Source organism: Rhinoraja longicauda, chromosome 13, assembly GCF_053455715.1.
Source record: "Rhinoraja longicauda isolate Sanriku21f chromosome 13, sRhiLon1.1, whole genome shotgun sequence".
Taxonomy (NCBI): domain Eukaryota; kingdom Metazoa; phylum Chordata; class Chondrichthyes; order Rajiformes; family Arhynchobatidae; genus Rhinoraja; species Rhinoraja longicauda.
In genome coordinates this window covers 53,236,697-53,264,065 of record NC_135965.1, presented here as the reverse complement: position 1 = coordinate 53,264,065, position 27,369 = coordinate 53,236,697, and the positions used below count along the sequence as shown (strand labels likewise).

The following is a 27,369-nucleotide window of genomic DNA, read 5'->3' as shown; positions in this document are numbered from 1 at the left end:
TTCATCACCTCCCGTCTGGACTACTGCAACAGCCTCCTCTATGGCGCACCCTCAAAAATCATCAATAAACTTCAATACATTCAAAACTCCGCTGCCCGTCTACTCACACACACCTCGATCCGTGACCATATCACCCCCGTCCTTTATAAACTCCACTGGCTCCCCATTCCCCAGAGAATCCAGTACAAAATCCTCCTCATAACCTACAAAGCCCTCCATAACCTGGCCCCATCCTACCTGACCGACCTCCTCCACAGGCACACTCCCACCTGCACCCTCCGCTCTGCCGCTGCCAATCTCCTATCCCCCCCACATCCGGACTAAACTCAGATCCTGGGGGGACAGGGCTTTCTCCATCGCTGCTCCCACCCTATGGAACTCACTACCCCAAACCGTTAGAAACTCCCCCACACTCACCACATTCAAAACATCGCTGAAGTCTCACCTGTTCAGTACTGCCTTCAACCACTGAAGGTCACCTCACCTTCTGTCTCCTTTCTCTGTTCATTTATTTATTTACTTATTTATCTATTTATTCATTTCCCCTATGTTCTCAAAATCTCTGTAAAGCGTCTTTGAGTATACGAAAAGCGCTATATAAATAAAATGTATTATTATTATTATTATTATAATAATCAAACTGCTGAAAATTGGGGTTTTTTGCAAGAAAGGGGGAAAAGAGCCATAACTATCGGCAAGTAGTAATTAAGATGATAAATAACCCAAAAAAAAGTGCGTGTTTAAAGCAGCACATTTATAAAATGTCATGCCTAAATCAATACAGATTTGAAGGTGTTAAAAGCGTTTTGATGTTTAACAATAGACAATAGACAATAGGTGCAGGAATAGGCCATTCGGCCCTTCGAGCCAGCACCGCCATTCAATGTGATCATGGCTGATCATTCTCAATCAGTACCCCGTTCCTGCTTTCTCCCCATACCCCCTGACTCCGCTATCCTTAAGAGCTCTATCTAGCTCTCTCTTGAATGTATTCAGAGAATTGGCCTCCACTGCCCTCTGAGGCAGAGAATTCCACAGATTCACAACTCTGACTAAAAAAGTTTTCCTCATCTCTGTTCTAAATGGCCTACCCCTTATTCTTAAACTGTGGCCCCTGGTTCTGGACTCCCCCAACATTGGGAACATGTTTCCTGCTTCTAACATGTCCAACCCCTTAATAATCTTATACGTTTCGATAAGATCCCCTCTCATCCTTCTAAATTCCAGTGTATACAAACCTAGTCGCTCCAGTCTTTCAACATACGACAGTCCCGCCATTCCGGGAATTAACCTAGTAAACCTACGCTGCACGCCCTCAATAGCAACAGACTATGCTGCATTTGTCCCTTTAAAATCACGAGTAATTTGGCTGTGTAAACATTGTAGAAATGACATCAGGTTAAAATGACAGGGCACGGTGGCGCAGCGGTAGAGTTGCTGTCTTACAGCGCTTACAGCACCAGACACCCGGGTTCAGTCCCGACTACAGGCGCTGTCTGTACAGAGTTTGTACGTTCTCCCCGTGACCTGCGTGGGTTTTCTCTGAGATCTTTGGTTTCCTCCCACACTCCAAAGGCGTACAGGTTTGTAGGTTAATTGACTTTCCATTAACATACATCGTCCCTAATGTGTGTAGGGTAGCGTTAACGTGCGGTGGACTCGGAGGGCAGTGGGGCCTGTTTCTGCGCTGTCTCTAAGCTAAACTAGGCAACCAATAACGACCTGTACGCAAATCGAGCCACTTGTGAAAAATCTGATCACATTGAATCCCCCCTCTGCCTTCTCACCCCTTGTTGTGCAATCACAGCTGAAAGACGACAAATGAATAGATTACAACTTTAGATTTATTTGCCACTAATCATGTTAAATACATAACTTTGTCTTTTTTTTTGCCAGCAACTTCAGAAACAGAACACCAATATTTACACAAAGGAATGTTACATTACGATATGTTAAGGCGTAATTTCATTTGGCTTCATTTGAATACGATAGCAAAAAGTTATGCAATATTTCTTGTGAGAAATCATGATTAGCTACAATGCTTTACAAAAATATGGTGCAAGTCGACAATTATTTTATCCAACATCTTCAAATCCTGAAATGGAGGTTTTAATTTATACAGTTGTGACTATTTAAATTTACATATCAAGGTCAACCGAGTGAGGCTGAACATTAAAAAGCTTCACAAATGGAGTTCCTAAGCAACGGTTTTGAAGGTTTGTAGTATCAAGTTGGTTTGGTGGATTAACCGGTTGGCACTCATGAACACATTGATTGCCCTGGCGAAAACAGAAAATGGCATTTCAACGAACATACGATACGATAGAACTTTATTCACCACCAAAGGGAAATTTGTCTGCTAACAGTCGCAGCATACAAACAAGGTGCATGGAAACTTGACATTAAATGAAATTAAAAGCAGAAAAAAAAAGAAAAAGACAAGTGACTTTTGGCTGGCTGCCTTCACCCGGGACAAACAAAGGCAGGCTTATCCCCTGGGCCGAGGATTGTAAAACTAGAGTGCCCCCCACCCCCCGTCCCTCGCAATGGTCCCCCCATGCCAGGTCCCCATTGCCTTCCCCTCCCCCCCTCACGTAATTTTAAAAGGTACAGAACTTCAAAGCATTTTCCAAATAGCCAACCTCTAATAACGCAACATATTGTGCATTCAAAGGGAGTTTAAAATAATACTGCCTGGGCCATACACATTTGGAAACATGAACAAATTAATCTTGGAGGGACATTTCTAAGTGAACAATCTCACACACACACCATAAAGCTGTTGCATTCTCTGAAACTAAACACCTGGCATTGCAATTAAACGGCGATCTTACAAACACACATCATAATGCTTCCTAAGATAGATAAAATGCTTGAGTCGCTCAGCGGGACAGGCAGCATCTCTGGAACGGGTGACATTTCAGACGATCCTTCTCAGTCTGAAGAAGGATCTCGACCTGAAATGTCACCCACTCCTTCTCTCCAGAGATGCTGCCTGTCCTGCTGAGTTACTGCAGCATTTTGAGTCTTCGGTGTAAACTAGCATCTGCAGTTCCTTTCTACACAATGCACCATAATGCTTTATATTTGTCCATGGAAATAAAGGGCTGTTTCTCTCATTTTACCCATTTAACCAAACATTTAGTATTAATGGCCATCGAAAATCTCTAAATTGGCATTGCCTGGAAACTTTGTTGGGATGTTTCGCACAGAATGAACGTAAATGCTAGTAACTGCAATACTTACTTGCCATCTTTGAAGTAGGTTTTTAAAGTATCACTGAAACTTTTGGAGTATTTGACAAATTCCTTCTTTTGGTGTTCAAGTGCCTGAAAGTAATCCAAATATTGAATTAAAAAAAGTAAAATTTCAAATACACATCATTGGTGAGGAATGAATGAGGGTGTATTAATTCTTAAATTTTCAGAATCATTTTTAAAGATTGCCATATCCTTAACTTTTAACTAAACTATTGGTAAAAAGATGTTGCATTAAAAGATGCCAATGGAAACAGGATGAGGATACCAATTTACCGCATCCACTTAGGTTGAATAGACAAAAACACAAAGTGTCAGGGTTTATGGGGAGAAGGCAGGAGAATGGGGCTGAGAGGGAAAGGTAGATCAGCCAGGATTGAAGGGCGGAGTACTCTCTGGGCCGAATGGCCTAATTCTTCTCCTAGAACTTATGAACTCAGAGAGTCAGGCAGTGTCTCTGGAGAATGTGGACAGGCGACAATTCAGGCCACAACTCTTCTTCGGACTGATTTGACTGACTCACTGAATTACTCTACTTTTCCTTTTTTTTTGTAAAGCAGCATCTGCAGTTGCTTACTTATAGAAACATAGAAAATAGGTGCAGGAGTAGGCCATTCGGCCCTTCGAGCCTGCACCGCCATTCAATATGATCATGGCTGATCATCCAGCTCAGTAACCTGTACCTGCCTTCTCTCCATACCCCCTGATCCCTTTAGCAAAAAGGGCCACATCTAACTCCCTCTTAAATATAGCCAATGAACTGGCCTCAACTACCTTCTGTGGCAGAGAATTCCACAGACTCACCACTCTCTATGTGACGAAATGTTTTCTCATCTCGGTCCTAAAAGACTTCCCCCTTATCTTTAAGCTGTGACCCCTGGTTCTGGACTCCCCCCAACATCGGGAACAATCTTCCCGCATCAAGCCTCTCCAACCCCTTAAGAATTTTATATGTTTCTATAAGATCCCCCCTCACTCTTCTAAATTCCAGCGAGTACAAGCCTAGTCTATCCAGTCTTTCTTCATATGAAAGTCCCGCCATCCCAGGGATCAATCTAGTGAACCTTCTCTGTACTCCCTCTAAGGCAAGAACGTCTTTCCTCAGATTAGGAGACCAAAACTGCACACAATACTCCAGGTGCGGTCTCACCAATGCCCTGTACAACTGCAGCAGAACCTCCCTGCTCCTATACTCAAATCCCCTCGCTATGAATGCCAACATACCATTCGCTTTCTTCACTGCCTGCTGCACCTGCACGCTTGCCTTCAATGACTGGTGCACCATGACACCCAGGTCACTTTGCATCTCCCCTTCTCCTTATCGTTCACCATTCAGGTAATACTCTGCTTTCCTGTTCTTGCCGCCAAAGTGGATAACCTCACATTTATCCACATTATATTGCATCTGCCATGCATTTGCCCACTCGCCTAATCTATCCAAGTCACTCTGCAGCCTCCTAGCATCCTCCTCGCAGCTAACACTGCCACCCAGCTTCATGTCATCCGCAAACTTAGAGATGTTGCATTCAATTCCCTCGTCCAAATCATTAATATACACTGTAAATAACTGGGGTCCCAGCACTGAGCCTTGCGGTACCCCACTAGTCACTGCCTGCCATTCTGAAAAGGACCCGTTTATTCCTACTCTTTGCTTCCTGTCCGCCAACCAATTTTCTATCCACCTCAACACTGAACCCTCAATACCGTGTGCTTTAAGTTTGTACACCAATCTCCTATGTGGGACCTTGTCGAAGGCCTTCTGAAAGTCCAGATATAACACATCGACTGGTTCTCCCTTATCCACTCTACTAGTTACATCCTCGAAAAATTCTATAAGATTCGTCAGACATGATTTGCCTTTTGTAAATCCATGCTGACTTTGTCCGATGATTTCACCACTTTCCAAATGTGATGCCATCACAGCTTTAATAACTGACTCTAGCATTTTCCCCACTACCGATGTTAGACTAACTGGTCTATAATTCCCCGTTTTCTCTCTCCCTCCCTTTTTAAAAAGTGGGGTTACATTAGCTACCCTCCAGTCCTCAGGAACTACTCCAGAATCTAAGGAGTTTTGAAAAATTATCACTAATGCGTCCACTATTTCTGAGGCTACTTCCTTAAGCACTCTGGGATGCAGCCTATCTGGCCCTGCGGATTTATCTGCCTTTAATCCATTTAATTTACCTAACACCACTTCCCGACTAACCTGGATTTCCCTCAGTTCCTCCATCTCATTAGACCCCCGGTCCCCCGCTATTTCCGGCAGACGGTTTATGTCTTCCTTAGTGAAGACAGAACCAAAGTATTTGTTCAATTGGTCTGCCATCTCCTTGTTCCCTATGATCAATTCACCTGTTTCCGACTGCAAGGGACCTACATTTGTCTTAACTAATCTTTTTCTCTTCACATATCTATAAAAGCTTTTGCAGTCAGTTTTTATGTTCCTTGCCAGTTTTCCCTCATAATCTATTTTCCCTTTCCTAATTAAGCCCTTTGTCCTCCTCTGCTGGACTCTGAATTTCTCCCAGTCCTCTGGTATGCTACTTTTTCTGGCTAATCTGTATGCTTCATCTTTTGTTTTAATACTATCCTTGATTTCCCTTGTTAGCCACGGATGCACTACCTTTCCTGGTTTGTTCTTTTGCCAAACTGGGATGAACACTTGTTGTAGTTCATCCATGCGACCTTTAAATGCCTTCCATTGCATGTCCACCGTCAACCCTTTCAGCATCAATTGCCAGTCTATCTTGGACAATTCATGCCTCATACCCTCAAAGTTACCTTTCTTTATCTCGGTTGAAGTTATCTTACCCAATTTTAAGGATACACAGTGGCTCTGCACATCTGCCACAAACTAATTTGACCAAGATTAATATACAGTGTTCACCAACAAAGACTTCATATGAAATATGAACTATGATCGACTTTCCCTGCTTTAGAATCACGCCACCTGTTGGTTGACAGTGGAAGAACCATCAAACCAAGGACACTGCCACCAGGGAGCAATGGCAGTAAGATGAGCAAAAGTCAAGTCAAGCTAATTTTATTTGTATAGCACATTTAAAAACAACCCACGTTGACCAAAGTGCTGTACATCTGATTAGGTACTAATTTAAAAAAAAACAAATTTAAAAAATGAAACATACAGCAAACAGTTCACAGCGCCTCCTCAATGAGCCTCAAACGCTAGGGAGTACAAATAGGTTTTGAGCCGGGACTTAAAGGAGTCGATGGAGGGGGCAGTTCTGATGGGGAGAGGGATGCTGTTCCACAGTCTAGGAGCTGCAACCGCAAAAGCGCGGTCACCCCTGAGCTTAAGCCTAGACCGTGGGATAGTGAGTAGCCCCAAGTCGGCCGACCTGAGGGACCTGGAGTTAGAGAGGTGGGTTAGAAGATTTTTGATGTAGGGGGGGGAATGTCCATTTAGGGCTTTATACGTGAATAGGAGGAGCTTGAAGTTGATTCTGTACCGTACAGGGAGCCAGTGGAGAGAGGCCAGAATCGGGGTGATGTGGTCCCTTTTACGGGTACCCGTCAGGAGTCTCGCTGCGACGTTTTGGACCAGTTGCAGGCGGGACAGGGAAGATTGGCTGATCCCAGTGTATAGGGAGTTGCAGTAGTCTAGGCGGGAGGAAATGAAAGCGTGAATGATTTTTTCTGTGTCGTCGAATTGGAGGAAAGGTTTGATTTTAGCTATGGTTCGAAGTTGGAAGAAGCTGGCTTTTACCACAGCGTTGACTTGCTTATCAAATTTTAATGCAGAGTCAAATATCATGCCGAGGTTTTTGACATGCGGTTTGACTAGGCAGGATAGACTTCCAAGACTGCCTGTTATCGACTTGATGGAGTCGGGGGGGCCGAATAGGATGACCTCAGACTTGCTCTCATTTAATTGGAGGAAGTTCTGTGCCATCCAACATTTTATGTCCTCAAGGCAGTGTAAGAGGCTGTTTAAATTTGACTGGTTGTTGGGTTTCAGGGGGAGGTAAAGTTGAGTGTCATCGGCATAGCAGTGGAAAGAAATGCCGTGCCTTTGAATGATTTGGCCAAGGGGGAGCATGTATAGAGAGAAGAGAATAGGGCCTAGGATGGAGCCTTGTGGAACTCCGCAGGAGAGGCTAGCTGGAGCAGAGGAATAACTGCCTATGTTGATGGCGAAACTCCTATCTTTGAGGTACGAAGCAAACCAGCTCAGGACAGTGCCATCAATGCCAACCGCGTACCGGAGACGGTCAATAAGGATGGTGTGGTCCACTGTATCGAACGCTGCGCTGAGGTCGAGAAGGAGCAGGATTGCACAGTCGCCGGTGTCGATGGCGAGAAGCAGGTCGTTGTGTACCTTCAACAAGGCAGACTCTGTGCTGTGGTGGGCTCTGAAACCTGACTGGAAACTTTCTAGGATGGTGTTTTGGAACAACAATACTAAAATGTGGCTGGATAAAGTGTTCTGCATGCTACAAGTACAATGCAACATCAATATATTGTTCTCAGATATTAAAAAAAATGTTTTAAAACAAATTAATATCTTAATTGAAAGGTACAGTATGGAAAAGAGCCCTTCAGCCTACTGAGTCCATACCGTCCATAGTCATGGAGTGATACGGTGTGGAAACAGGCCCTTCGGCCCAACTCGCCCATAGTCAGAGTGATACGGTGTGGAAACAGCCCCTTCGGCTCAACTCGCCCACACCGGCCAACATGTCCCAGCTACACTAGTCCCACTTGCCTGCACTTGGTCCATATCCCTCCAAACCTGCCCTAGCCACGTACTTGTCTAACTGTTTCTTAAACGATGGGATAGTCCCAACCTCAACTACCTCCTCTGGCAGCCTGTTCCACACCCACCACCCTTTGTGTGAAAAAGTATCTTTGTATCTGCATCTGACCATCTATCGTCCATCACACTATTTGTACATATATTCATGAGTTCATAAGTTCTAGGAACAAAATTGGACGGCCCATCATGTCTACTCCACCATTCAACCATGGCTGATCTACCTTTCCATCTCAACCCCATTCACCTGCCTTCTCCCCATAACCCCTGACACCCATACTAATCAAAGGCCAATTAACCCACAAACCAGTCTTTTGCTGATCTCTTACATTAGCTGTAACTAAAGCTTAGTTTGCATTTATAAACAAATGCAACTGTATTTATCCGGATTTTCGATTTGCGAGCTGTTCTTTATTCTATTTTCACATTGTAGCTCTGATCTACAGCAAATCGGTAAATTATGCCAACACATGCAATGTCAAGAATGATGACCATTTCTGTATTGCAGTACATAAAATCAGCACACACTGCTCATTGGATCAATATTCAGATCATCCATGTTCTTTCAACAAGTCCAATGTGGCAACGAATTCCACTGATTCACCACCCCCTGACTAAAGAAATTCGCCCTCATCTCCTACCTAAAGGAATGTCCTTTAATTCTGAGACTGTGACCTCTGGTCCTAGACTCTCCCACTAGTGGAAACATCCTCTCCACATCCACTCTATCCAGGCCTTTCACTATCCGGTAAGGTTCAATGAGTCTGTCCCCCCTCCCCCCATCCTTCTAAACTCCAGCGAGTACAGGCCGAGCGCTGTCCGACATTCATCACATGTCAACCCATTCATTCCAGGAATCATTCTCGTAAACCTCCTCTGGACCCTCTCCAAAGCCAGCGCATCCTTCCCCAGATACGGGGCCCAACACCAGACAAGTGTACTCCATGCCAAAGTAAGGAGTACATGAACAAATCTTGACAGTGTAAACTGCAGGGTGCCTGGGGATAATTTATGTGACACTCACCCTGCGATTCTGATACTGATATTTTTTGATGACATTGTTCACGGTATCGAGCAGCTCCTTTATTGCACTGGCTATATCCCTGCAAAACAACAACCACCACGAGGCATCAACAAAGCTAAAGCATGCCATGCTTCAATCCCTCTACGAACAGAACATTTAAGTTTTTATTATACACTTAAAAGGGCAATTCAACTATTGAACTAATTATTTTAAACAGCTAGAAATGACTTTTTACTTGCCCGCCATGAGGTTCAGAAAGGAGATGAAACAAAAATAAAATTTTAAAAAGGTACATTCCAGAAAGGAACACAAATCTTGAACCCCACTAGTTGTGCGGCACGGTGGCGCAGCGGTAGAGTTGCTGCCTCACAGCGCCAGAGACCCGGGTTCCATCCTGACTACAGGTGCTGTCTGTACGGAGTTTGTACATTCTCCCCGTGACCCGCGTGGGTTTTTTCTGGGTGGTCAGTTTCCTCCCACACTCCAAAGACCTACAGGTTTGTAGGTTAATTGGCTTGGTAAAAGTGTCCTCAGTGTGTGGAGGATAGCGTGAGTGTGTGAAGATCGCTGGTCGGCACGGACCCATTGGGCCAAAGGGCCTGCTTCCGCGCTGTACCTCTAAACTAAAATAAAAATGAAAACCCTATAACCTTCCAACCTAAGATGCATCATGGAATGATGATTCTTAAAGGCTAGGTACTCCTGTTTGAATTTACTAGCAATACCACAGTGGAAGTTATGATGACAGGGAACAGAATAGGGACATCCTGATAACAGCGGGTTAGAAACTGTCCCCGAATCTGGAGTTGTGCGTTTTCACACTTCTGTACCTTCTGCCTGATGGGAGAGAGGAGAAGAGGGAGTGGCCAGGGTGCGACTCGTCCTTGATTATGCTGCTGGCCTTGCCGAGGCAGCATGACGTATAAATTAAGTCAATAGAAGGGAGGTTGGTTTGTGTGACGGTCTGGCGTGTGTCCACAATTCGCAGCAATTTCTTGCGGTCTTGGATGGAGCTGTTCCCAAACCGTACTGTGATGCATGATTTTCCTGAATATAAATTTTCTTGAGTAAATCCAAGCAGCTAAGAGATTAATTTTGCTTTGCACGAGTTGTGAAATGGTGGGCAGTTTGGAAGATGAGAAAGGGACCAATGGTGCTGCATACATTTGGCAGAATGTTGCAGAGAAAGACCAACTTTGCCATTTCATACAGCTGTGCCAGCTTCCATTTGTTATGAGCCCCATGCCAGGGAGATCAGAGAAGGTGACAATAACGAGGTTTGGCTGTGGGAGGCAAGAGTGTGGTCCGATAACTTGGAGCTGCAGAAATGTAACGCAGAGTACAAGGAAAGGTGAACGGAAAGATACACTGGAAGGTTTGACTGAAGCAGAACAGAAAATACAATTTCAAGACGCGCAGTGAAATTTTTTGCTTTTCATTTAGGCAGAGTTGCACAATACCTACTTGATTGTCTGAAGGAATCGCACCCTATCATTGATCTCATCAGGAATTTTGCTGAGAATATTTTTCAGTGCTCGTGCTTTGTCATTGAGTTCCCGAAATTCTGGTTCTTGCCTGTCGATCATATATTCTATGAAAGGAAGAGTTGCATGCATGAGAAGGAAAATACATGTAGAAACAAGGAACCGCAGGTGCTGGCTTACAAAAAAACCCACAGAATGCTGGAGTAACTCAGAGGTGATGACATGTGTGTTTTCTTTTTTTCCCCCAAATAAAACATTTTTTGTGCAACCAAAGGTATAATCCAATAACGGTTTTAGTGATACAATGTTTGTACTAAATCACTGCATCATAAAGTTGCTCCTAAAGTTTATTTCACATTAATTAAGCCAGTGCTACTAACCACTACTGACAACACACGAGGATTATCAATAACATCAAAAATAAATCCCCAGACTTCATTAAGGCTGGCTGCTGGGAATAGTACCAAGAAAACTTGTTTTCGCAGTTGCTAACCAAAATGGTTACAAAGTTGTTCCAGTGCTCCTGTGATACTTAAATCCAACAATCTGGATCTTACCCTGTGTTGGAAGGAACTGCAGATGCTGATTTACACCAAAGGTAGACACAAAATGCTGGAGTAACTCAACGGGTCAGGCAGCATCTCTGGAGAAAAGGAATAGATGACATTTTGGGTCGAGACCCTTCTTCAGACTGAGGGTCTAACCTGCACTACCTTACCCAGTGGTATATTATCAGGGTAGATAAAAAATGCTGGAGTAACTCAGCGGGTCAGGCAGCATCTCTGGAGAGAAGGAATGGGTGATGTTTCGGGTCGAGACACTTCTTCAGACTGATGTCAGGGAGGGGGTGGGACAAAGATAGAATGTAGTCGGATACAGGAAGACTAGTAGAAGAACTGGAAAGGGGAGGGGATAGAGAGGGAAAGCAAGGACTATCAGGTTATGGTTTTAGTCAACTCAAATGAAATTTCTCGTCCAGCATAGTAACTCGTTTTGATGTAGCGTGTGTGTTTTGTGCCCGGTTATTTCTGGTTTCTGAAAGCATTGTTGACTTTAGCTGCCATACCTTCAACGTCATCACTGGCCATGCGCAGCAAGGACTCGGTGAAATTAACTTCCACACAATTCTTTTCCAGAATTTTGGTTATGATGTCTTGTGTAAGACCAGGGTTTTCTTTTTCAGCCTAAAGTGAAAGAATTATGAATTGAAAGTGTGCTCTCAGACATAAATTAAGCAATGCACTGACACTCTACGCAGCTCCCTACTTTTCTTTCTCCACAAATTCCCTACTCACTTGCTCTCATTCATTTTGCAAATCCCATGCTCGGCCATCCTAATCCCTGTGCATTGAAGCTCTCTGATTTAGGCTAAATGCTTCATGTCAAGATGAACAATCTCCCCATGCTACACTGCATTTGTCTGATCTTTGCCCATTCACTTTAGACTTTAGAGATAGTAACATAGAAAAGAGGTGCAGGAGGAGGCCATTTGGCCCTTCGAGCCAGCACCACCATTCATTGTGATCATGGCTGATCATCCACAATCAGTAACCCGTGCCTGCTTTCTCCCCTTTCCCTTGATTCCACTAGCCCTTAGAGCTCCATCTAACATTCAGATACAGCACAAAGACAGGCCCTTAGGCCCACGAGTCCCCGCCATCCAGCAAATCACCCCGTACACTAACACTATCCACTTAGAGCTATCATTAACTATTTATAGCTTCCATTCCACAAATTTGCCACCGATCTGTGGTGGTAGGCAAGTTCACACAGTACAGTCTAGAAGACAACAAATATAAAATGGAAAACAACATGTGAGAATAGCAATCAAACAAGAGGAAGAAGTGAAAGCACAAACGTTGAACGAGAAACTATAAAGGAGCACGAGATTATGCAAAGGAAAGGCATGCCAAAAGTGAAGGACAAATTATTTATTGGAATAGAATGCTGTGTTGTGTTCGGGACTGTAACACTTAGGTACAATAGTTCCAAAGCTTTTGTGGACCTGGCTACCATTTCACAATAAGAACCATGAAGTGTGTCCACGTACTAGACAAAGGTTTTCCAGGTTCATTCCGAGGAATATTCTATTCTCGTATTTATGTTTAATTGCGTTTTGACCTTTTAGGATATCTACTTAAGAGCACAGCAATAGAGTTGCTGCCTTGCAGCACCAGAGATCTGGGTTCGATCCTGACTATGGGTACTGTTCGTACGGAGTTTGTGCTTTCTGCCTGTGACCGCGTGAGTTTCATCTGGTAGCTCCGGTTTCCTCTCACACCCCAAAGATTTATAGGTTGTAGGTTAATTGGCCTCTGTAAAATTGGAAATTGTCCCTAGCGTGGATGATAGTGCTAGCACGCAGGTCGGTGCGGACTCGGTGGGTCAAAGGGCCTGTTTCCACGCTGTATCTCTAAAGTACCATCCTGAAAGAAGGTAAAATTGAAACATTTTCAAAATAACCATGGATTAAGTTTTAAAATGTGAAATGCAAATAATACTAATTTAATCCTTCAACGAGGAACATTAGAAATATGCTCAGCATTAACTGAAGGAGTTTGCATGGTTGATTCATACATTCCAGGTCAATGCCAAGTTTCTTGGCGCAGTTGAATTTCCTGCTTAAACAGTTCTGCATTTGTAACTAAACAGTTTCTCCACCCACAGAGCATAATAGTGCAGGAACCAACCTTGCTTTTCCTTAGGTGCTGCTTTTCAGAAAAAGGCACCTTTTAACTTTTGCTCCAAACTTAATGCTCCTTGAACGTGACAGGCATCACAAGAGGGGGAATTCTGATCACTAACACCCAACTGGTTGATTGATTAATTGAAAGAACAGGCCCCTCGACCCAACGAGTCCACGCCATCAGGACATCCCACTGAGAGAGAGAGAGAGAGAGAGAGAGAGAGAGAGAGAGAGAGAGAGAGAAGGAATGGGTGACGTTTCGGGTCTCGACCCGAAATGTCACCCATTCCTTCTCTCCAGAGATGCATTTCGTCTATCTTCGGTTTAAACCCAGCATCTGCAGTTCCTTCCTACACATACCCTTATGAATCTATACACTGTAAATGGATCGATTGGAATCGTGTACTGTCTTTGTGGTGACTGGTTATAGACAATAGACAATAGACTACAGGTGCTGGAGGAGGCCATTCGGCCCTTCGAGCCAGCACCGCCATTCAATGTGATCATGGCTGATCATTCTCAATCAGTACCCCGTTCCTGCCTTCTCCCCATACCCCTTGACTCCGCTATCCTTAAGAGCTCTATCCAGCTCTCTCTTGAATGCATTCAGACAATTGGCCTCCACTGCCTTCTGAGGCAGAGAATTCCACAGATTCACAACTCTCTGACTGAAAAAGTTTTTCCTCATCTCAGTTCTAAATGGCCTACCCCTTATTCTTAAACTGTGGCCCCTTGTTCTGGACTCCCCCAACATTGGGAACATGTTTCCTGCCTCTAACGTGTCCAACCCCATAATAATCTTATACGTTTTGATAAGATCTCCTCTCATCCTTCTAAATTCCAGTGTATACAAGCCTAGTCGCTCCCGTCTTTCAACATATGATAGTCCCGCCATTCCGGGAATTAACCTAGTAAACCTACGCTGCACGCCCTCAATAGCAAGAATATCCTTCCTCAAATTTGGAGACCAAAACTGCACACAGTACTCCAGGTGCGGTCTCACCAGGGCCCTGTACAACTGCAGAAGGACCTCTTTGCTCCTATACTCAACTCCTCTTGTTATGAAGGCCAACATTCCATTGGCTTTCTTCACTGCCTGCTGTACCTGCATGCTTCCTTTCAGTGACTGATGCACTAGGACACCCAGATCTCGTTGTACGTCCCCTGTTCCTAACTTGCAACAAAAACCTTTCACTGAGCATTTTACCTCGGTACATGTGCCGATAAACTAAACTGAACTGAACCAGAGGTTTGATTGCATGAAGATATTCCATACCCATAACATGGAAGGAAATTAAATAAAACTGCACGAAAGTTATCATTTACTTCTGGGATAAACAAAATAGATTGTTCTTTGGGCTTAAGCAAAGTCAGGAAATCTGCAGGAAAGACAATGGATCACAAGGCTTGAAGCTGAAAATATATGGAATATATAAGATTAGGGGGGGCATGGATAGGTTAAACAGTCCCAGAATGGAAACAAAAAACAAATACTAGAGGGCATGGCTTTAAGGAGAGAGGGGCAAAGTTTAAAGGAGATGTGCAAGCCAAGTTTTTTTAAATTACATAGAGCGTTGTAAGTGCTTGGAACGCCCTGCCAGGGATGGTGGTTGAAGCATACATGTTAGTGGCATTTAATAGACTTTTGGATTGGCATTTTGTATATGTAGGGAATGGAGGGATATGGGTTGTGTGGAGGTAGGTAAGCAATGGTCTTGGCATCATGTTGGGCACAGACAATGCGGGCCGAAGGACCTGTTCTTGTGCTATGCTGTACTGTTCTACATCATTCTGGAGCAGTATCACAGGAGGTTGCATTAAAGCTCAATGACTGAGATCAGAGCTGCATCCGGCCCTGTGCTTTATCCAACCTACCTCCCCCGAGGAAAAACAACTGTCCTCAATTCAATTACTTTCCTACGCACAGAAACACAAATATTAAGACTATTTAAAAAAAGAATTAAAGCAGGCAATTGTCCAAGAACATTTTCCCAAATGCACGACACGTTAAACATAAGCTGAACAAGAATCAAAGTTAAAATATAAATCATAGCTGAATGAATTTCAATAACCAAACTCACCTTAATGAAAGCCGCTCTGAGAGTTTGTGCAGCAGATAAATTGACTTGCTCCAGCTGCAATGAACCAAAGGTTTTAGTCAAGTTTGATTTGTTAGAATAATTTTCACATACCAACAGAACTCAGAAGTAGATTTACAGAAAATGACTATTATGTTTAAAATGTAATGGAAGAAACTCTTCTGAAAAAGCTGCAAACTTAATGTTTATTAACCCCAGTGTGTTACGCATTACTCATTGGTTCCCCTTCATTTCAATACATATTTTAAGGATATTCTCATCTATTATTCAGTCAGCAGCACAGTGGCGCAGTGGGTAGAGCTGCTGCCCCACAGCGCCAGAGACCCAGGTTCGATCCTAACCTCGGGTGCTGTCTGTGTGGAGTTTGCATGTTCGCCCTCTGACTGCAAGGGTTTCCTCCGGTTTCTTCCCACATCCCATGGACGTGCGGGTTTTGTAGGTTAATTGGCTTCTGTAAATTGCTCCTAGTGTGCAGGGAGTGGATGCCAAACTGGGATAATGTAGAACTAGTGTGAGTGGGTGATTGATGGTGGGGGCGGACTCGGAGAGCCAAAGGGCCCGTTTCCATGCTGCAACTCTAAACTAAACTGTCAGTTTCAGATGTAATAGTGACCCATTTTGATGCAATTAACAATTTAGAGCAATTAAAGTCAAAGAACGTTAGCTCCAAGTGGAACAGAAAAGTGCAATAACCACCTCATTAAATACTGGGTACATCACTGCATAGAGTGGCATGGAAACCATGGAAGTCGTCTCTGCTTCATTCCTCATCTCTTCCATTGTCATCCTTGGTTAACCACACCTTATTGTTGTAAAAGTGCTAGGGCGTCAACGTTGAACGCCAAGCCAGAGCTCCTCAACCCCCCTTTGCAAGAAAACCAGTCACTTCCCTAGAAGGGAAGAAAAACAGGAAATAAAAGTCAATATATTGTCACATGCTTTACTTTAATTCAACAGCTTTGTGCAAGGTGTGGGCAATGGATCTACAAGCTGAAAATGTACAACCTTCAAGTATTCTGATCTTTCCAGCCCCCCCTCAATAACGTTATCAGTTAGGGGTGGCACGGTGCCTCAGCGGTAGATTTACAATGCCAGAGACCCGGGTGCGATCCTGACCACAGGTGCTTTCTGTACGGAGTTTGTGCATTCTCCCCATGACCTGCGTGGGTTTTCTCCGGGTCCTCCGGTTTCCTCCCACACTTCAAAGAGGTACATGTTGGTAAATTAATTGGCTTTGGCAATTTTGTAAAGTGTTCCTAGTGTGCGTGGAATAGTGTCAGTGTGCTGGGATTGCCGGTCGTGTGGACATGGTGGGCCGAAGGGCCTGTTTCTGCGCTGAATCCCTAAACCAAACTAAAAAGAGATTAGTTGAGCGGGTGTCAGAAAGCGAAGGGACAACTCAACAAAAATAACAAGAACAAACCTTGCAGGTTTTAACCAAGCCCAAAGAATGGGAAATACATCTGCATATATACATGTTTAACATAATCAGTTGTGGTTTAAATATGTTAAATATAGATCAATAGTTTAGATTCTCTCCAGACATGCTGCCTGTCCTGCTGAGTTACTCCAGCATTGTGTCTACCTTGATTTAAACCAGCATCTGCAGTTCTTTCCTACACAAATGGGTTAGATTAGTTCACTGACATGTGTAGCAAAGCTTCTGTTACATGCTAATCAGTCAGTGGAAAAACAATACATGATTAGAAACATAGAAAATAGGTGCAGGAGTAGGCCATTCGGCCCTTCGAGCCTGCACCGCCATTCAATATGATCATGGCTGATCATCCAACTCAGTATCCCGTACCTGCCTTCTCTCCATACCCCCTGATCCCTTTAGCCACAAGGGCCACATCTAACTCCCTCTTAAATATAGCCAATAAACTGGCCTCAACTACCTTCTGTGGCAGAGAATTCCACAGATTCACCACTCTGTATGAAAAAAAACTTTCTCATCTCGGTCCTAAAAGACTTCCCCCTTATCCTTAAACTGTGACCCCTTGTTCTGGACTTCCCCAACATCGGGAACAATCTTCCTGCATCTAGCCTGTCCAACCCCTTAAGAATTTTGTAAGTTTCTATAAGATCCCCCCTCAATCTTCTAAATTCCAGCGAGTACAAGCCAAGTCTATCCAGTCTTTCTTCATATGAAAGTCCTGCCATCCCAGGAATCAATCTGGTGAACCTTACAATCGAGCCAGCCACAGTGTACAGATACAGGACAAAGGGAACAATGTTAAGTGCAACGTAAAGTACAATTAAAGGGCCTGTTCCACTTAGACAATTTTTTTGGCGACTGTCAAAGTCGTAGCAGATCGCCGACATTTTCTTTTACCCGACGACAATGACCACGACAATGCCGAGTCAGGTCGAGATTACACCGTCTTCGGAAACATCGCAAAATTCCCACGCTGTCAATGCTTCTCCAGCGTCCTAATTTTCACTGAACTCACTGACAAGTTGGTAAGTACTTGAGAGTTTTGAAATAAAACATCTTGCCCGGGTTACTTAAAAACCAAGCTTCACTGTAACAAGGAATAAACTGGATTTACTTCCAGTTTACTAATAGCTGTATTTTTTTTTTAAATTTAAAAAGTGGTTAAGTGGATTTTTGTGAAAAGTGTGTGGGCATTCTTTGAAAATGTACGGGAGATGCATATCTGGTTTCTGGGTTGCATATCTGGGTTGGGAGCCCACTTTAAATGTAATGGCTGATGGCCATAAACATCGCGAAATTCCCACGCTTACCTGACCGTCAAACTGCCCCTCCAATCTACCTGTCAAATGTCCTGACAGTAAATAAATTGGTTAAACACAAGCATTTTATGGTATTTTGAAATGACTTTACTTATTTTATTATGTGCTTCTAAATGCAGTTAAGAAAACCTATCAAACCTTGCGACAGCGTGCAACAGCGCCCGCAATAAGCAACGATACCTGGCAACAAGCCGAGAAATTTAACTCCAGATGATTTTTCAGCGACGCGCTGAGATCCACTACGATTTTTGGAAGACTCCTCACAATCATGCCCGCGGCACCCCAGCAAACTGTCAGCGACAGCCTAGTCACCGGCAGTCGCCTTAAAATCGCCTAAGTGCGACAGGCCCTTAAGCAATTCCAATAAGGAAATAAATCAAAGTACTCTGGCTCTTCCAAAATGCATTCCACATACTGCACAAACAACTACACTCATGGAATTTGGATTGTTTGACATGCAAATTGAAGCAAATTAACAATCGTCATTACTCAAATACAGTACCCAACCTTTAAAAACACCACACCTTAGTTTATAGAGAGACTAATTGAACTGCTCACATGACGGCAGGTGATTTTCATGGGGCAGATTTCTGATCAATTGTGGCAGTATACAGTACAAGTTCAAATTACTACAATGGGAACAAATCGTGTTGTGCAAACCAAAAACACTTTATAATGTGTTTCAATGCCTTACAGTAATAATCAATGAATTTAGCCCATTTAAGTTCAAAACAGACTTCTCAAATATGTTTGGGAAGGAACAGCAGATGCTGGTTTAAACTGAAGATAAACACAGAAAGCTGGAGAAACTCAGCATCTCTGGGGAAAAGGAATGGGTGATGTTTCGAGACAAGGCCCTTCAAATATATTTAGTTTCTTATCAATGAGAAATGGGTCCCTGTTGTAGCCATATGAGCAGAATTTGACCATTCGGCCCATCGAGTCTGCTCCGCCATTCCATCATGACTGATCTATGGTTCCCTCTCAACCCCACTCTCCTGCCTACTCTCCATAATCTTTGACACCCATACTAATCAAAAACCTGTCAATCTGGCTTCAAAAATGCCCAATGATTTTATTCTGAGACTGTGCCATTTGGTTCTAGACTCTCCCACTAGCCAGAACATCCTCTCCAGATCCACTCTATCCAGGCCTTTCATTATTCAGTAAGTTTCAGAGTTCCCCCCTCATCCTTCTAAACTCCAGCGAGTACAGGCCCAGTGCCCTCAAAAGCTCATCGTATGCTAACCCACTCATTCCTGGGATAATTCTCGTAAACCCCTCTGGACCCTCTCCAACTCCAGCATATCCCTCCTCAGATATGGGGCCCAAAACTACTCACAGTAGTAAGTCTGACCAATGCCTTATAAAGCCTCAGCATCACATCCCTGGTTTATATTCTAGTCCTCTCGAAATAAATGCTAACATTGCATTTGCCTTTCTTACTACCAATTCAACTTGCAAATTAACCTTTTAGGAATTCCCACACCAGCACACCCAAGTCCATTTCCACCTTTGATTTCTCAGTCTGAAGAAGGGTCTCGACCCGAAAGGTCACACATTCCTTCTCTCTTGAGATGCTGCCTGACCCACTGAGTTACTCCAGCATTTTGTGATATCTCTGAATGCTCTAATAATTGACAAAATAATATAGGCTTTCATTCCTACTACCAGTGTATTCCATCTGCCACTTCTTTGTCCATTCTCCCAACATGTCCAAGTCCTTCTGCAGACTCAATGCTTCCTCTGCACTACTCCCTTTACTGATCTTCGTGTCATCAGCAAATGTGGCCACAAAGCCTTCAATTCCTGCAGAGCACGACTAGTCACTGGCAGCCAACCAGAAATAGCCTTGATTCCCACTCTTTGCCTTCTGCCATTCACTCAACCTGCTATCCATGCTAGCATTTCCCTTTAATACCATGAGCTCTCATCTTGTTTAGCAGTCTCTTGCATAGCACCTTATCAAAAGCCTTCAGAAAATCCAGGTAAATGTCCACTGAGTCGCCTTTGTCTGTCCTGCTACTTACTTCCTCAAAGAATTCCAACAGATTTGTCTGGCAAGATCTCCCCTTTGAATTTGAATGTCTTTGTCTTTTCTTTGAATGTATTCTTTACAACACACAAAGTTCACAACTTATAGGAAAATACTAAAACTTACATCAGTGCAAAATCATGACAAAACATTTCACAAATACAGATCCATTTCATGACAACTCAAAACAAGTTCTTTTATCTATAAAATTCAAAGCCCACTATATGATTTGACAGTACTAAATTTGTAAAATGCTCATAATGCAAACCATTAAAATTATTGCCTTCACAGATATATTGTTCAAGTGAATCATTGGTACAACAGGGAACATTGTTGCAGATTTGAAGTTCCAAAGCCAAACCTAGATGATCGATTCCATGTAGAGCTTATATGGAATATATAATATTCAATGTGCAATAATCAATGCCCTGTTAGAACTACAAGGACATTCAAGATTGGTACACTGACAAGTGCAATAGGTCTCAGCCCGAAATGTCACCCTTTCCTTCTCTTCAGAGATGCTGCCTGTGGGGATACAGATACAGAGCAGAAAAGAGGCATCGGGTCTGTGCTCAACGGCTTCCTTGCATATTAACACTACCCTATACACACTAGGGGCAATTTACATTTATACCAAGCTAATTAACCCACAAACATGTACATCTTTGGAGTGTGGGAGGAAACCAAAGATCAGTCACGGGGAGAACGTACAAACTCCGTACGGACAGCACCCGTAGTCGGGATCGAACACAGGTCTCTGGTGCTGAAAGCGCTGTAAGGTAGCAACCATACTGCTGTGCCTCCATGCTGCCCAATCCAGTTGTGTCATCTGCCCACACCCTCCACAGATGCTGCCTGACCCACTAAGTTACTCCAGTACTTTATTGTGTTTGTCACTAGTTTAGGTTTATTGAACTGCCGATGTCCATATCCTTTTCAGTCACATCCGGCTCACCGAACAATCCATTTTAAGCAAGCCTGCACATAATCCCTCTATTTCTACATTTAAAATATTTAAATTTCTTCAAGGATCCTTCCTTCAGTCCATCTGTAATCAGCTGCACTACCTCAGCAACGCACCACCAGCCTGCCCATTACATTTATGATGTTGAATGTGCAGCTTCGTATTCTCCATTATAAGCTCCACCATTTGTTTCGTTATCCTGTATGCAATTCCTTTCTGCCATTTGTAAAATCTTACTCCAGATGGTTCATTTACTGCCAAAATGCCCTAACCCTCTGTACTTACACCCCACACCAGTACAGCCCCAGGCCTTCATTTCATTCGCAAACAGAGGCCAGACCACTAATAGAAAACATAGAAAATAGGTGCAGTAGGCCATTCGGCCCTTTGAGCCTGCACCGCCATTCAATATGATCATGGCTGATCATCCAACTCAGTATTCCATACCTTCTCTCCATACCCCCTGATCCCTTTAGCCACAAGGGCCACATCTAATTCCCTCTTAAATATAGCCAATGAACTGGCCTCAACTACCTTCTGTGGCAGAGAATTCCACAGATTCACCACTCTCGGTGTGAAAAAAAACGTTCTCATCTCGGTCCTAAAAGATTTCCACTAATGCTTCAACATTACAATTATTTTGCTGACCTTGGTCTTGCACTCACTGCCTCCAAAGCAATGGGAAGTACGTGGGTCCAGGCTATACCCGCCATTTTGTGTGATGTATGGAACGTTACTTGCTTTACTTCTACCCATCCCACCACCTTTTCCAGTTCACTAATTACATTATCAGTGCCACCTCTTGTTTTAATACATCTTTGCGAAAGCCTAATTTCTATAGTTACCAATTTCCACTCCATTCGAACCCCCTGAAACATTTCCCCATCTCCATTTTGAGATGTCCATGTCATCCTACCGCCACACGTCAGCACTTCACCCCTTCTTGCAAGGACTCCATTTCACTCTGCTAGTTTCCCCATGGATCACACCTGAGCTTCCCCATCAGTACTTCTACCTTGTCCTCCTTTGCCCTTGGTCGTCTTTCCGCTGCACCACTGAAATGAATAGCTCCGTGAGCTCTGCCAACCAAGTCTCATATATCCACTCTCCTCTTACAGTCGCAAGGATAGAGTCACCTTCCATCCCACCGGCCTCCACATTCAACGGGTCACTTTCAAATGCTAACACCTGTCAACATAATGCCATGGGGCATCCTAAAGGATAATTGAATCATTGCAATCCATTCTTTCATTTCCACCAATATCCACACGTTTTCTCAAGGTACCTTCCCCCGCAATTGCAGGTTGCAACATTTAATCAACATCTGGGACCCAAACAGTCCTGCCAATTGAAGCAGAAATGTAGTTATGCTTCTTACAATTCAAGTGGACTCATCACTCATAGTGCCGACTCCTCCACACAGATCCAATGATACGTTATTGTCATGTACCTAACTGCAGTGAAATGCTTTGTTTTTGCAGACAACCCGGTAAAATCATACAGCAGACCCCACATAGGCAGTACACAAGAGTCACCACGTTTCTGGCACCAACAAAGTTACAAAAGTTCACCAAACAGTCCTAAGCTCTGCTCGCAGTAGCGAATCAGGTCTGCCGCCGCATGTGGCAGCAGCCCCCCCCCCGGCTCTGTGCCCCCCTCCCTCACCAGATCCCCCTATCGTTCTCTGCAGCCCTCCCCCCCAGGCCCTCCCCTTCGTTCTCGGTGGCCCCATCGTTCAGGGGAAATCAAATGTGGATTGAATGCCAACTGTACAGAATCTAACATCATGATTTATCACATGACCTCTACCCACACCTTCGGGTATTTGCTTCCTACCCTGTTCCGTTGAGCATCTACACTAGCTCAGGGAACAGCATCTCATCTTCCAATGTGGCATTACTGCCTTCAAGTCTACCTTGAACTCAACAATTTCTGGTAATCTGCCATTGCAATCTTATATCTCATTTCCAGCACAGCAAGTGTGTTCTCCTTTTCTGATAGAGACTTGATTTGTCACCTCCTGTTGCACTTCCTTCTGATATACAACACAAGGAGCTGCAGATGCTGGAATCTTGAGCAAAAGAAAGTGCTGGAGGAAGTCAGCAGGTCAGAGAATAGACATGGATCCCAACCCACCCCGTCACCTGTCCATTCCCAAGTTTGTATCCAATGGTTTACATTCATGACAATGGAAGTTTGGCATGTCTCCAACAACTCTTACCAACTTCTACAGATGCACCAAAGCACCCTATCAGGTCGCATCACCACTTGGTCTGGTAACAGCTCTGCCCAAGTTCGCAAGAAATTCCACAGTCGTGGATATAGCCCAGTCCATCGTACAAGCCAGCCTACCTCGCCCTCAAACTCCATCTACACGTTACACTGCCTCGGAAAAGCAGCCAACGGAATCAAGGGCCATTTGCACTCTGGGTCAGAATATGCAAAACCTTGAAAGCAAGTTCCACCAAAATCAAGAACAGCTTTCTTCCTGTTGTTATCAGACTACTTCAGTCTGAAGAAGGGTCTCGACCCGAAACGTCACCCATTCCTTCTCTCCTGAGATGCTGCCTGACCTGCTGAGTTACTCCAGCATTTTGTGAATAAATACCTCAGACTACTAAATGGTTCCCCCCATAAACCAGGATGTAGTCCTGATCTCACAACATTCCCCATTGTGGCCCTTGCACTCGTTTTAATCTTCACTTTCTCTGTAACTGCAATTCTACAACACTACATTGGTATTTTTCTGTTTGCACTCTGATGTATTTATGCATGACTTCATTGCGCTCATGTGCAGCATGATTTGACTGGATAGCATGCAAATAATTTTTTACTGCTGTAACCCAGGATACATGACAATAATAAACTAATGCCAATCTTAAGAAAACTTGATTGCACAATAATGTTTTGGAAGATTTGCGGGGTCTGAACAAGGTAGATGTGTAAAGGATGCTGCTAGCGTTTGTGGACAAAGGTAATAGTGTTCACTATTTAATAATAGTCAACGCGTTGGCAAACAAGGTGTATTTTTCTCTACCAGAAGGCTGCACATAAGTCTTTGGAAAACTTCCAAAATTGTTGGAAGCAGAGTCTGAATACTTCGAGAGAGACACACACACAAGGAATTAGAGATGCTGGAATCTCATGTGCAACACAAAGTGCTGGAATATCTCAGCGGGTCAGTCAGCAGCTCTGGAGGACATGGAGAGGCAATGTGTGTACGGAGATGCAGATGCAGGTTTTTACGGAAGATGGACACTGGAGTAACTGAGTGGGCTAGGATGGGTGACGTTTTGGGTTAAAACTCATCTTCTGAAGAACCAGAGATGCTGCCTGCCTTTTGTGTCTATCTCTGGAGAGGCAATGTTTTGAGTTGGGATCCTCCTTGGGAACAGTTTCAAGATGAAGATAGGCTCTTGATAGAGATAGCAGAATAGCAGGGGCTATGACGGAAATATTTCAAACATCATTAGAAACGGGGATGGTGCCGGAAGATTGGCGCATTGCGCATGTTGTGCCTTTGTTTAAAAAAGGTTCTAAAAGTAAACCTAGCAATTATAGACCTGTTAGTTTGACGTCTGTGGTGGGAAAATTAATGGAAAAGATACTTGGGGACAATATATATAATCACATGGATAAACAAGGCCTGATTAGAAACAGTCAACATGGATTTGTGCCTGGAAGGTCATGTTTGACTAATCTTCTTGAATTTTTTTGAAGAGGTTACCAGGGAAATTGATAAGGGCAAGGCTGTGGATGTTGTCTATATGGACTTCAGTAAGGCATTTGACAAGGTTCCACATGGAAGGTTGATTAAGAAGGTTAAATTGTTGGGTATTAATAGTGAGGTTGCAAGATGGATTCAACAATGGCTGAATGGGAGATACCAGAGGGTAATGGTTGACAACTGTATGTCAGGTTGGAGGCCAGTGTCTAGTGGAGTACCCCAAGGATCTGTGTTGGGTCCACTGTTGTTTGTCATTTACATTAATGATCTGGATGATGGTGTGGCAAATTGGATTAGTAAGTATGCAGATGATACTAAGATAGGTGGTGTAGTTAATAATGAAGTAGATTTTCAAAGTCTACAGAGAGACTTGGGCGTTTTGGAAGGGTGGGCTGAAAGATGGCAGATGGAGTTTAATGCTGATAAGTGTGAGGTGCTGCATTTTGGTAGGACAAATCAAAATAGGACGTACAGGGTAAATGGTAGGGAATTGAGGAATGCAGTGGAACAGAGGGATCTGGGAATAACTGTGTATTGTTCCCTGAAGGTGGAATCTCATGTGGATAGGGTGGTGAAGAAGGCGTTTGGTATGCTTGCCTTTATAAATTCGAGCATCGAATATAGAAGTTGGGATGTAATGTTGAAAATGTACAGGGCATTGGTGAGGCCGAATCTGGAGTATGGTGTGCAGTTCTGGTCACCAAATTATAGGAAGGATGTCGTCAAAATGGAGAGGGTACAGAGGAGATTTACTAGAATGTTGCCTGGGTTTCAGCACTTAAGCTACAGAGAGAGGTTGAACAGGTTGGGTCTTTATTCTTTGGAGCGTAGAAGGTTGAGAGGGGACTTGATAGAGGTTTTTAAAATTTTAAGAGGGACGGACAGAGTTGACGTGGGTAGGCTTTTCCCTTTGAGAGTGGGGAAGATTCCAACAAGGGGACATAACTTCAGAATTAAGGGACAAAAGTTTAGGGGTAACATGAGGGGGAACTTCTTTACTCAGAGGGTGGTGGCTGTGTGGAATGAGCTTCCGGTGGAAGTGGTGGAGGCAGGCTCGATTTTATTATTTAAGAGTAAATTGGATAGGTATATGGATAGGAGGGGATTGGAGGGTTATGGTCTGAGAGCAGGTAGATGAGACTAGGTCAGAGAAAGTGGTCGGTGTGGACTGGTAGGGCCGGACAGGCCTGTTTCCGTGCTGTAATTGTTATATGGTTATAGAGAGGTGAAAGCTATCCCGGGTGGACAATAGGTGCAGGAGGAGGCCTGTACAACTGCAGAAGGACTCTTTGCTCCTATACTCAACTCCTCTTGTTATGAAGGCCAACATGCCATTGGCTTTCTTCACTGCCTGCTGTACCTGCATGCTTCCTTTCAGTGACTGATGCACTAGGACACCCAGATCTCGTTGAACTCCCCCTTTTCCTAACTTGACACCATTCAGATAATACTCTGCCTTCCTATTCTTACCACCTTCTTGGGGTGGGGGGATGGTGGGGGTCGCACCGGGACTGGGGCCTCCCCTCCCCTCCCCTCAGCGCTGGACTCTCCCCTCCCCACAACCCAGGCTCCACCGTCCGGGCCCCCACTCGCCTCAACCCGCACCCGGAGCGGAGCGCACAAGGTCGCCCGTCTCCCTCCCCACATCCCCAGGCTCAGCCCGGGACCCTCCCCTCCCCTCCCCTCCCCTCCCTCCCATCCCCTCGGCCCCGCCCTTTCCCTGCCGGGCCCCGGGCTCGGCTCTGCTCGGCTCTCCCGTCCCGTCCCGTCCCCTGGCCGCCTCAGCCCGGGGCCTACACCGCCACCGCCCAGGCCTCTCACACACACTGGGACAGCGACAGGGGACTCACACTCATCCGGCCTGGCCTGGCCCGCCGATGGAAGCCGCGGCCCTCGCCCCCCGTTCACCCCGCCCTGCGGTGCCTCTCCGTCCGTCCGACCGAAGGGGGAAACTCTCGCCGCTCCGCCTCCCTCCGCCCGCCGGAAACACGGCGCGCCAAGGTCTCTGGGACCTGTAGTCCCCTTTACCCGACATACGCCTACAACGTCCGCTCATGGCGCCAAGGATTCTGGGATCTGCAGTGCCCTGACTACATCTATTTCCGCTGAAGAAGGGTCTCGACCCGAAACGCGACCCATTCCTTCTCTCCCGAGATGCTGCCTGACCCGCTGAGATACTCCAGCATTTTGTGTCTACCTTCGATTTAAACCAGCATCTGCACATCTACTTCCTCCCATTGCGCGGAGGATTCTGGGATTTGCAGTCCCATCCTCCCACATTCTAATGGCGTGCGTACATCCACTTCCGTCCCCCGGTGCCGAGGCCTCTGGGATCTGTCGTCCCCTCTACCCGATTAATCGTCTACAACTACCGCTCACGGCGCCAAGGATTCTGGGATCTGCAGTGCCCATTCCCCGAATCCAGATGATTGACTACATCCACTTCCGTCCATTACGCGGAGGATTCTGGGATCTAAGTCCCACGGACCGCGTCATCACAGCCCGTCTGATTGACGTGGCACTGGACGAATGGAAAGCCGCGCTGCTGGGAAGGCGGAC

The 27,369-nt window shown here is 44.6% G+C and overlaps 1 protein-coding gene across 1 annotated transcript; it reads right to left on the bottom strand.

The window, feature by feature from the left end:
- Positions 1 to 1,837: 1,837 nt before the first annotated feature.
- On the bottom strand, positions 1,838 to 26,810 carry LOC144599324 (programmed cell death protein 10). Its single transcript, XM_078410119.1, has 8 exons — positions 26,661 to 26,810; positions 16,024 to 16,217; positions 15,310 to 15,363; positions 11,609 to 11,726; positions 10,523 to 10,649; positions 9,059 to 9,137; positions 3,247 to 3,329; positions 1,838 to 2,279 (listed from the first exon to the last, which is right to left on the bottom strand). Exons 2-8 carry the CDS (start codon positions 16,111 to 16,113, stop codon positions 2,198 to 2,200), a joined length of 633 nt encoding a protein of 210 aa, XP_078266245.1. The 5' UTR covers positions 16,114 to 16,217; positions 26,661 to 26,810; the 3' UTR covers positions 1,838 to 2,197.
- Positions 26,811 to 27,369: the final 559 nt, after the last annotated feature.

Coding starts and splice junctions, on each gene's coding strand:
- LOC144599324 (XM_078410119.1), bottom strand. CDS start 16,113: ATGACAATGGAAGAGATGAGGAATGAAGCAGAGACGACTTCCATGGTT. Junction 15,364..16,023: donor TGTACCCAGTATTTAATGAG/GTGGTTATTGCA, acceptor GGTTCATTGCAG/CTGGAGCAAGTCAATTTATC. Junction 10,650..11,608: donor GGCCAGTGATGACGTTGAAG/GTATGGCAGCTA, acceptor TTCCTTTCATAG/AATATATGATCGACAGGCAA.